General features: G+C 42.6%; 1 protein-coding gene and 1 long non-coding RNA gene across 2 annotated transcripts; both read left to right on the forward strand.

Moving 5' to 3' along the window:
• Positions 1-1,398: 1,398 nt before the first annotated feature.
• Positions 1,399-2,709, forward strand: LOC137835405 (uncharacterized). The gene is made up of 3 exons (XM_068643897.2): positions 1,399-1,647; positions 1,729-2,385; positions 2,470-2,709. The coding sequence occupies exons 2-3, from the start codon at positions 1,912-1,914 to the stop codon at positions 2,707-2,709; spliced, it is 714 nt and encodes a 237-aa protein (XP_068499998.1). The 5' UTR covers positions 1,399-1,647; positions 1,729-1,911.
• A 429-nt stretch (positions 2,710-3,138) lies between these two features.
• Positions 3,139-3,703, forward strand: LOC137832070 (uncharacterized). The gene is made up of 3 exons (XR_011084515.2): positions 3,139-3,275; positions 3,352-3,446; positions 3,538-3,703. It is a non-coding gene; the product is annotated as an uncharacterized LOC137832070 (long non-coding RNA).
• The last annotated feature ends 8,295 nt before the right edge of the window (positions 3,704-11,998 follow it).

The raw sequence follows: 11,998 nt of genomic DNA on the forward strand, positions 1-11,998 counted from the left end.
TAAGTTACGTATGCATGGTACTGCCCAGTGCATAGCAAACTTAGGAGTGCGATCTCTACTGAAACTGGCGAGTTAGGGCCTTCATACACCTTCCCTGTGGTCTCGCCGGCCGCCTTCATAATCTGCTTCTCCTTTATCTTCGGCGATGTGCCTGTTCTGGCGATCTCCGACTGCTTGGTCGCCTGAGTTTGCATCTGGCGACTTCATCCTCAACCTGGCGATCGCCTATTCTGGTAAGCTGGAGATCGGAACACGCCAACTTAACAATCGGCGACTACACGTGCCTCCCGACTTCCTTCCCTTCTTGCCAACCTGGCGCCTTGTCAACACGCCTACACTATAGCAGGGTGCCACGTCATCATACCCGACCACCAGGGCGGTACAACACTAGTGGACTTTCGAAAGATAGGGTATCGAGATGAGTCATTTATAATGGTTCAACAAGCATCTCAAGTTTTCTACGTGAAAGATCCTACGTCAGAACATTGGTATGTCGTTTTACACGGGAAAAAAACAAGGGGAGGCCATAGATGATATTGAAAATGGTGACCCCCATTCATTCACACTAATGATAATTAATAAAGATGACGATGTACTTGATGATGTACATGCAACCTGTAAAGACCACAGTGAAGGAATTTACATATGAACTTTCAACCCACATGCAACCCGTAAATAAGCATTTTGAATTTTATGTATTATTTTTATATGATTTTAATTCGATGCAGATTAACTAATGTATGTTACCTAATTTTTTTAACAGAGACATCGATGACGATCAGACCCCACTCACACCTCGATCCAATTGAGGCAGCAGAGGAACTACTAGATTGAAGCGTCTCGCATTGAGACGTGCTGCTGGTGAGAAGACACGTGTTGACATTGACGTCAACACTGGAGTGGCTTTTGGTCCTAAAGCAGATGAGTTTATGAGCTATCTTTGAGTTGTTTCTCGTGAGAGGCTCTCCATTTTGATTAATTCATGGGATGAGGTGTCAGAGGTCGACCGGAACATGATCTGGGAGGATGTTCTGGTAAGCTTTACATTTTGATATAATGCTTTTTAATATTCATTGATTAATTTTAATTTGGTGATGTTATTTTGTAGGCAAACTTTGAAATTCCTGATGTGGAACCGCTTCAATCAAAGAATATATCCAATATCGGACTTAAATTTCGTAACTTTAAGTCAAGACTGACTTCGAGATACGTTTTTGGCGACCTTAAAGACGAAAATCCATGTTTAAAGTACAAACATATTGATGAAGAGACATGGCGTCTTTCTAAAGAAAGTCGTGATGGTAGGTGAAGTAAATTAACTTTTTTTGTTTATATAAAATTAATAAGTTTATCTTATTTACTTCACTTTGTTTATTTCAATTATGACAGGATCGTCGGAAGAAAGCTCAAGAGATAGCTTTGAAGAATGTTACCCCGCACGTTATGTCTCGTTTGGGGTATCGAAAACTTGAGCAAGCACTGATGGTGTTAAAGGAGCAATCTAAATAGGGGACGTTGTCTGAGAATGTGGAAACAGGGGTCACTTCTCCATCACCACCTTTTCGCCATGTAAAATGGAAGAGGGCCCGAATTAAAAAGTCGGGTGCACCAAGTTCTGAGCAATCCGGGGTTATCATCGAAAAAATTGTAAGCTATTTTTGTTATTTTCATTTATTTTAAAGCATTAATTATATTAAAAATTGATATTATTTTTGTCTACTCTTGCAGGATTCCTTTGAATCCAACGGTATATTTGTTGTTGAAGGTCGTCAAGATATCCTAGTTGAAGCAATTGGACAACCTGAGCACTGTGGTCATGTTCGTGCAGCTGGACAAGGGGTTGGAATTAAACTATATTTTGGAGTTTCAGAACGACAGTCATCCTCTTCCTTCAAAGAGAACGAAACTCAAATGAAGACTAAGATACATGAAGAATTAATGGAGGAGATGGGAAAGGAGACTGATTTGATGCGACTAGAGATGAGAAAGGAGAATGATCGAATACGACAAGAGTTTCTATCGCAACAACTTTGTGTTGAGCCGATTGAACCCCTTGTTAGTCCTACTCCCAAGAGCACAAAGGGGAGTTGTGCAGCTCCTCCAACATCAGGGGATGATATCATTGGGCAGACGAAGGATTGTGAGCTACTGGTAGTGGGCGGCAAACTTCCTCTAGTGGTGGCCCTTGGAAAAGTTTATCAAGACGCAACCACCTTACATAACGTTCTTCTCTCCCCTGATGTTGCGAAGGTAACAGTTGAAAAAGTACGATTTCCTGATGCTCGTGTTCCACTACCTTCAGATGAGGTAACCACTGTGGCCGATGCATTTCAGACATTCGTTGCCTGGCCCAGAGACCTCATTCGATTTATGCCCGAACCTCATGTAATAATTTCATTTCATTATATTAATTTTTATTTATATTTATATATTACATATAATTTAATACAAATGTTCTTTATCTTGTAGAAACCTTTTCGGGCACCAAGTCCGGAGAAGAAGCGTGACGTTCCAGTTGACAATCCTATAGCTTCCTTACGTCTCATTGCTAGTCAGATTGGTAATGAACCTTTTGCAGTTCCGTGGGATGATACATTTTTTCAAATAAACACTGAACTGTCACTGATGATGTACAACACAGATTTATTAGAATTTGTATCTGGGAATCAGAAGCTCAATATAAATATAATTCAATTTTTTATGATGTAAGTATCTTTACCTATTATTCAATTTACTTTATGTTAAATTATTATTGATTATGCTTTAACTAATAACTTGTAGGTTTTTGCATGGAGTCTGTCTCACCGAGGGGAAGGAAAATGTGTATGGATTCTTAAATCTTTCATATACTAATCCGTTGGACCAAGGTCATATGAGACTCAAGCATACATCACTAACACCCTAGAAAAAGAGGGAAAAGAAATTTATTTATGTCCTTATATTAATGAGTAAGTTTAATTATATGTCATCAATTATTACTATTTCATGTTTTGAATATTTACTAACTCTTTTCATGGGTGATATAGGCATCATTGGCAGTTATTTGTCTTATCAATGGTTGATAAGACTACTGTGTGGTTATGTTCCCTACACAAGAAGATACCAACAAAATTTAAGGATATCATTGATACGCAAGTACAGTATAAACTTAACTTTGTATGTTACTAATTAACCATCTACTAACGAGGTTTTTTGTATTAATCAGTTCATGGCGTGGATATAACATCCTAAAAGGTCGATCCAGTTCAAATAATTTGAACTACATAAGAATAAAGGTTTGTAATTTTTTTCTTTCTCTTATCATTAATTGTTTATCAATATACTAACATATTACTTTTTATTGAATTATAGTGTAATAAACAACCAGGAAGCTATGAGTGTGGCTATTACATATGCAATGGATGATTACCATTATAAGACTACGTGTTAAAACTGGTTGGAAAGAGGTAATAACATGATATGTTAAATCCTTTTTATAATTCTTGAACATATATATATCTAAAAACTAATTTATGTCAACTATATTTTGCAATGCAGTTATTCACGGAAGAAACACCAATGAATTTGGAAGCCATTTCATATGTCAGAGATTCTTGGTCCACATATTTCATAAATTTTTATAACTCTAGGATAGTTGATCAATAGTGTAGGTTTTATTGTAATGTACATTTTGATTCTCTTAATTTATCTTTAGATTTCTGTATTTGTCTGGCTGGGTACATTTTGATCATTATGCAGGTTAAATTATATGGTTTCGGAACAATACAGATTGCACTGAAAAAAAAACATTATTTACAAGTGCGGTTATTTACCAAAGCCGCATTAGTAAATCAAAAAACATGATTTACAAATGCGACTATTACCAAAGCTGCATTTGTAAATGTGATTTACGAATGCAGCTATTACCAAAGCCGCATTCGTAAACCTTAAACCCCTAAACCCCTCACCTCATTCAGAAGAATATACAAATGCGGTTATTTGAAATAACCGCATTCGTAAATCACATTTACAAATGCGGCTATATAGCCGCATTTGTATCTCTCTGATTTACGAATGCGTGTTGATCAAATGCGGCTCTATAGCCGCATTTGTAAATGTAAAATAGCCGCATTTCATTAGCATTTCTGCGCTAGTGGCACCAACTCATGCGCCAACATTAAGGGAATATTCCGCTTACGGAGGCACCTCACTCATGTGCAACGTTATCTTTTCCATACATACAACTTAACTATTATGTGCCCTAACACGTACGTACTTAAGTTAAAAAGAGACATTTACTTGACCTAGGTATCACATGTACTATACGTACCCGTAGGTTCAAAAATACCCTTCACTAATGGCTACATTAAAGGTTAAACTAGGCCACAACGGGTTTACCAACCAAACTGGGCCCACACATGGCCCACTATACTGACCCAATAGCCGGGTTGACCTTCCTGTGCCATGCACCGAGATCCGACCACCGAGCACTGAGCCCTGAGCGCTCTGTTTAGTACACTAGCTAAACTATACACCAACCAAACTACTCTAAAGCAAGAATCCCTAATACCATAAAATCAACAAGCTTGAACCAAATCTAAATTGAATTTAGGCAAACCACATGTTTAAGACACCAATTTGAATAAGAAAAACAAGAAGATGAAATATGTACTGGACCAAAGCACTCAGAGCTCAGCGCTCGAAGGTTGGACCTCAGCATTTGCCGTAGACAGGTTATCTCGGCTCTTGAGCCAAGTTGGTGGGCCATGCGATTAGGCTCCAGATGTATGTATTAGATCCTTCTTCTTATAACCCCTTGTGCAAGGGGCCCATGCGGCTAGCGAGGGGTAGTTTTGGACCTTGGGGTGTACTTAGTACGCAGGGGGTCTACCTTAAGTAAATGTTTCCTTTTAAAACCTAAGCCCATGTGTGTTAGGGCACATAGAGGTTAGGTTGCATGTGTTCAAAGACAACGTAGCACCACACTGAGGCAACTGACAAGAACATTTGGCGTCCACCGTGGGGCCCGATAAAACTAGGTCCCATCCGCAGTTGTGCTCAATCTTTTAGGCATGATGAGGAATACAAGACAAGGTCTGTTAGAATCTGAAGGGAGTGACAACCCCACTATACAACAACTTATGAAGACTGTAAGTGCTCTCTAGGAGACGATGGCGGCATCCAGGGCTGACCCAAGAGAGGCTCATGGTTGAGGTTTGAGCCGAGCACGTGCTCAGGCAAGATTAGTTTGTGGCAAAACTAGATGCGTCACGAGCGAGTAACGAGGAGTTACGCAAAGCCAACGAGGATTTGCGTAAGGACCTACAGCAGTTGGGAGAACGCTCCACAGGGGAGCGAGGCCCGACTATTCAAACAAGGGCTCACCCAAAGCCATTTTCACAGGCGATTATGGACGTTGTCATACCAGCTAGTTTCATAACGCCCAATATTGTTTTTACAGGTGTAGAAGACCTGGAGGCCCATCTCACTGCATTTAATGCTCAAATGATGATTTCGGAGGAACAAATGCTATGCATTGCAAGATGTTCATGGGCACGTTCATAGACACAACGTTATAGTGGATTGTGGGCCTCCTAGACGACCACATCACCTCTTTCGATCAATTTTATGGATTGTTAAGGGAACATATCATTGTCAACCAAGCTCAATCGCTTGTCCCTTTCGACCTCTTCGGTGTGAAGCAGAGACAGGGGGAACCTTTGAAGGATTTATTGAATAGGTTTGGGGCATTCATAGTAAAGCTCCAGACTCAAGATAAGGCCTTGATGGTCCATGCCTTTGGGCAGGCGATCATGTCAGGGCCATTCAGCGACTCACTGATCAGAAATTGGACAAGAATGTTACCCCCAAAGAAGGAAGTCGATCTCAACCAATGAGCGTACATGAAGTTGTGACTGAGAAGAGGCCAGACACACGACGAGCACCTTATGCGCCGAGAAAAAGCCAACCCGGGTCGAAGGTGAAAGACGACCTGCCTTTCCGACCCAAGTTCAGAATGACCTACAAGGAGCTGTTGGCTATGTCGGGTATGGCAGATAACCCGAGGTTCCCCCCGAAATTTGACAGGAATTTGGGGCCAGGCAAGGAGGTATGGTGCGAGTTCCACAAAGCGTTCGGGCATGATGTGAAACACTGCATAGACCTAGGCTACCAGTTAGCAAGCCTGATAAAGGATGGGTTTTTGAAAGAATATCTGGAGGGGAGTCAGGAAGGATCGAAGGAGGAGCTTCCTCTAGTAGACCAGAGGCATAAGGTGCCTGTTCATGGAGAGATTAATACCATCTCAGGAGGATTATTAGGAGGGGGATGCTCCGCCTCCAAATGTAAGAAGTACGCTAGGGAGGTGATGACTGTAGAGGTGCGGGAGCCTGATCAGCTGGCCGAGCCCGACCTTTGCTTTACAAAGGCTGACTTGGGAGACGTAGTCCCACATGAAGACGAACTAGTGGTGATCTCGGTCGTCACTGTGGGAAGAAGGGTACACAGGGTTCTCATTGACCAGGTGAGCTCGACCGACGTAATGTTTTGGGTAACGTTCAACAAGTTGCAATTGTCACCTGACCAGCTGAGACCATACGACGGCTGTTTGTTTTGGTTTTGCTAAAGATCAGGTGGAGGTAAGAGGGCATGTGGAGTTGATGACGACTTTCTCATATGACACCTCGTCTCGAACTATCAGTATCAGGTATTTGGTTGAAAGAAGCAGAGGAAAAATGGCGTATATCTTCTGGGAGGACAATGAAGTCTTTTCATCAAGTGATTCATCAACTGAAAGTAAAGAAGCAAACATCTGCTTCATGGTGAACAATGAAAAATCCAGTTATGATTTGGTTAGTAATTACTCAACTAATTCAGAAAGCTTTGATCAATTATTAATTGCCTTTAAAGAAACCCATGATGAAGCGAATAGTTGGTTGTTATATGCAATAAACTAAGAAGTGAAAATAACATGAACCAAAGGTTAAATCACATTGTTTGAAGCCAAAATTGGTGTCCTTCAAGTAGCTGAAGGAGCAAAACTGTTAGAATTATAGGGCTAAAACAAGAGCGGGGTGAATTGTTTTTGAAAGATTTTTGCAACTATTGAAGGTAGAGTGAAAGGCTATGAAGAATTAATCAATGGAAAATCTGTCCAGCCAAATATAAAACTGTTTTTAATCTTGATGCAGAAAATCAACCGGTTGTTTTTATGAAGCAGTCGATTGTTTTTATTAGCACTTTATAAAACAAAGTTAAAACAGTTTAAAGAGTGTAAGGATAGAGAGATTCACACAGAATGTTTATACTGGTTCACTCAACACCTGAGCTACATCCAGTCCTCACAAACCACTAAGAATTCACTATGTAATCAACCCTAGATTACAAGCTACACACACCAAGAGGGATGATCTTGAACCCCTCAAGAACACACACTAGTCCTTGGCAAAAATCACACCAAGAATGTTGATCTTAATCCCCTCAAGAACACACAACACTTATTGGCAACACCAGTACAGAAATACAATTATCCAAAAAGAAGAGAATAGAAAACACCTAGGTAAATCACAAGATCAAAGTTCAGAATACAAGACCCAATCTTATTCCACACTTGAGATGATCCAAAAGCTCTTTGAAAACTGTTTTTTATTAATCTCTTTTATTTAGTTAATGCATAGGAGCGTAAAATCACCTTTTTATCTTTCAATAAAATGGTTAAAACAGTTACAACAAAAAAACCAAAAGTTGTTGAAATCATTTAAAACAGAAAAACCACTTAAAATTTTTTTGTTAAGGTTTTCAGAAAAACAGTCGATTGATTTATCGAAATAACCAACTGATTTTTGTTTGACAGCAAAGGCAAAGCTTTTCCAAATCAGTTTAAAATCCACTAAGTGCCAAACAACCTGTTGTTTCGAAATTTCAACCTGTTGAAATTTGTTTGACAGCAAAGGCAATGACAAAGCTTTTCCAAATCATTTTAAAATCCACTAAGTGTCAAACAACCTGTTGTTTCGAAATTTCAACCCGTTGATTCAAAATTTCATCCTGTTGAAATTTCACTTCCTTTTAGAAAACCCATCTTTTCAAAATGTTAAAGATTTAATTGAGCTTGGATCATCTTAAGGAGTAAATTAACAAGTTCCAAACAACTAGACACACAGTAGCAAGGTCTTCAAGCTTTCCACTTGGATCTGGAGACATCAAAGCATCTTGTTCAACAAAAACCTCAAGGAGGTTAGGAAGGCATTGAAAGATCAAAATCTAAAGGGGTTCCTTAAGATGAATGGAAACACTTTTCTCGGTCTAGTGAAGGTATTTTACACAAACCTAATTGTTGATGGTGAAAATATGTATTCACATGTCAAAGGGGTAGAAATGGAGATTACTCCTACTGTGTGGACTACCATCACTGGGTTAAAATTCTCTGGAGCACGAATCAACAAAGGAAACACAAGTGTTGTGGAGAATTTCAATTAAATACAATACTATGTTATCTGTCTCAGAAATCCTTACATGAAATTGAAGGGCTTTCATGTTGGTGCCTTAAAATTGAATGCAAGGGTTACTGCCTTCATTGTCACATGGAATCTAACTCCAAGAGGGAGTAATCATGTTGTCCTCACTAAAGAAGACCTTATCTTAATCTACTGCATGATGAAGAACATCAAAGTCATTTGGATCCATGTCTTTAAGGAGCATATGCAAAAATCTATGAGGTTAAGTTATTATCATTTTCCTTATGTTGTTTTTATGTCTAAATTTCTTCAATATTTTGAAATTGATCTTGATGAAGAACTGTCACAGGTGGTAAAACCATCTCATGAAATTAATAATTGGTCACTTAGCAAGATGGGGTTCATCAAAGTTGATAACAAATGGGTTAGCATAGAGGAAGAACAAACGGGTCTTTTTCTTGAAGATCAAGCTGAACCACATGATGGACATCAAGTTAAACCAAATGCTAGAAATCAAGCTGGACCAAATCAAGCTAAACAAGGTACTGGAAATCAAACTAGCAAGATGGTGGTGCAAATAATGAAGTTGGTCCAAGTGCTAGAGTTGCAGAATATTTATGCTCTACATGCACTTGATGATCAACCGCTTGGATGACATGGCAAGTGATCAATGGAACCACTATGAATTTTGTACTGTCAGGTTCCAGCATCTAGATGAGCAGATTGAAGTTGTTCAAAACCAACTCTTCGAATTCCAATATGGCAAGGATCCTTGAAAGCTCAAATTCATTTTTTGTTTTTGAAATGATTTTATATTATTTGTAATGCTAGATTAATTCCTTATCATTTTGTTCCAGTTTTGTGTATCCCTTCTCTTCGTATATTTGTGAAGACAAATAGGGGGAGAAGTTATCTGTTTTTGTACCGCCCTGGTGGTCGGATGCGATGACGTGGCATCCTGTTACAGTGTAGGCGTGTTGACAAGGCGCCAGGTTGACAGTTGAGAAGGAAGTCAGGAGGCACGTGTAGTCGCCCATAGTTAAGTTGGCGTGTTCCGATCTCTAGCTTACCAGAATAGGCGATCGCCAGGTTGAGGACGAAGTCGCCAGATGCAGACTCAGGCGACCAGGCAGTCGGAGATCGCCAGAACAAGTACATCGCCGAAGTTAAAGGAGAAGCAGATTATGAAGGCGGCCGGCGAGACCACAGGGAAGGTGTATGAAGGCCCTACCTCGCCAGTTTCAGTAGAGATCACACTCCTGAGTTAGCTATGCACTGGGCAGCACCATGCATAAGTAACTTAGCCAAAATGAGAGTAGAAGTAGCGCCAAGTCAGGGAGCCTCCAGATGATGGCACGTGTACAGTCGGATGCAAGCCACGTGTCCAAGTCTGTAACTGCCAGGAGAGAGAGAACCACCAGGTATATAAGAGTTCCTAACAGATTTTCTAAGGTACGCACGTTCAGTTCATACACTTTACGCTTGCGAGTGACAGAGCTGTTTGTGAGAGAGATTTGCACGGTTCCAGTTCTTAGTATTTGGTGATACCGTCACTGACTTGAGCGTCGGAGTGCGATCGGCCGCAGCGGCGCCGTATCGTTTCTTTGCAGGTTCTTGAGATAGATCCAGAGGAGGAACGGAAGTGAGAAGCGGCGCGCACGTCGATCCTTTGACGAGGCATTCTCCAGCGCTCCGGTCAACAGGCAGGATCATCAGGCGCCCACCATGGGGCCGTGTAAAACGTGCTCCCATCCACAGCGTGAGTTCGTGGAGGTTTTCGAGGTTTTCTGCGCGGTTGTGTGCTGGTGCAACCGTCGTTGGCAGTTTCTTTGAGTTTCGTTCGGTGAGTTTGTGTTTGTGCCGTTTGTTTGTCTTTCAATCGGTGGAGTGAGGTCTTTTGTTGCTTGCGCGCAATCTGTCTGGTGGAGGTTCGAGTTCTTTGGTGGTTTTCTGCGAAGTGTTATTTACTGCATTTCTGTGGTTCGCTGAAGTTGATGAGAAAGATGAGGAGCAATCGTTCCAGTCCCGTGGCTCCCGTCGCAGCTGAAGGCGACGCCGCCATGACCATGGCGCAGATGGCAGAAATGATGCGCTCATTGCAGGCCACTGTAGAAGCCTCGCGCGCCGAGCAGGCAAGGATACATGAAGACCTGGTCGCCTCTCGCGCCAGAAACGAGGAGCTCAGCAAAGTAGCTGAGGAGCTACGTCGAGCTCTTCAGGAGCAGCAGGTTCGTTCTTCCGCTGAGGAGGTGGCACCGTCGACGCCGCCTCGTGTTTTCCCAATGCCTTTCATTCAGGCGATTACCGACACGCCAATTCCCACGAGCGTGGTCCCGGTTAAAGCTGTTTTTACTGGCGTGGAAGATCCAGAGGCTCATCTGACCACGTTTCACACACAGATGATGCTGTCAGGGGGGTCGGATGCTGTCTATTGTAAGATGTTCGTGAGCACGCTCCAGGGAACGGCGATGGAGTGGTTTGTGAGCCTGCCAATGGCCACATAACTAATTTTCAGCAATTCTCGAAAATCTTTGTCGAGCAGTATATTGTGAACAAGGCACCGCCCAGAGTGTCCTATGATCTGTTTGATATAAGGCAGTACCATGGGGAGTCCCTCAGAGACTACCTCAATCGCTTCGGAGCGCAGATGGTCAGGTCGTCGGCCAAGGATGAAGAAATGCTGGTTTATGCCTTCAAGAAGGGCGTGCAGCCAGGGCCATTCTGCGAAGCCTTGATCAGGGCTCATCCAGCGACGTTTGCTGAAGTCAGGCGACTTGCGGTGGCTCACATCGCCGACGAGAGTGAGGTCGCCGAGAAGAGAGGCAGTGTGGCTCCCGTCAGGCCACGCGCCCAGACCAGGATCCAGCCACAGAGGGTGCTGGAAACGGCAGCGGCGGCCAGAAAGGATCAAAGGACTCGCTATCCTTACGATAGGAGAAACAAGGGAAAAAGCCAAGCGCGCCAACCGCCAGCACGCCAACAACCAGCGCGCCGGGAATACAATCGCCCGCCTAAGCACAAATTCGTCATGGGACTAGCGGACCTGATCGCTATCCCTAACATATCTGCTAGATTGAAGGCGCCCGAGAAGGTGGGCGACAAGGTGCTGGGGTCGAAGTCGGACGTCTGGTGCGAGTTCCACCAGTGCTTTGGCCACAACCTGGACTCGTGTTTGTCTTTAGGGTACCAGCTCGACGACCTGGTTAAGAGCGGCTTCCTAAACGACTATTTGCTGGACAGAAGGACCGGAGGAGCGTCGAGTTCCCAGCCGGCAGGGGGAGAAGCCCAGCAACACGAGATGCCTATCCATGGGGAGATCCACACCATTGCAGGGGGTTTCTCAGGTGGTGGATGCACCGCATCGCAGAGGAAAAAGTACGCGCGATCGGTGATGTCGGTGGACATGTTTGAAGATCATTCGCCCGAAGTGGACATTACGTTCACCAAGCAGGATCTTCGGGACGTTGTGCCTCACGACAACGATCCCATTGTTATTTCGTTGATCACGGCGGGGAGGAAGGTTCACCGAGTTCTGTTGGACCAAGGAAGTTCGGCAGACGTGA

This window comes from Phaseolus vulgaris, chromosome 11, assembly GCF_051622355.1.
Source record: "Phaseolus vulgaris cultivar YP4 chromosome 11, ASM5162235v1, whole genome shotgun sequence".
In the NCBI taxonomy this organism is placed as follows: Eukaryota; Viridiplantae; Streptophyta; class Magnoliopsida; order Fabales; family Fabaceae; genus Phaseolus; species Phaseolus vulgaris.

Excerpts from the sequence above, each read along its gene's own strand:
- LOC137835405 (XM_068643897.2), top strand. The coding sequence starts at position 1,912 with ATGAAGACTAAGATACATGAAGAATTAATGGAGGAGATGGGAAAGGAG. Across the intron at positions 2,386-2,469 it reads GATTTATGCCCGAACCTCAT|AAACCTTTTCGGGCACCAAG; the intron begins GTAATAATTTCA and ends TTTATCTTGTAG.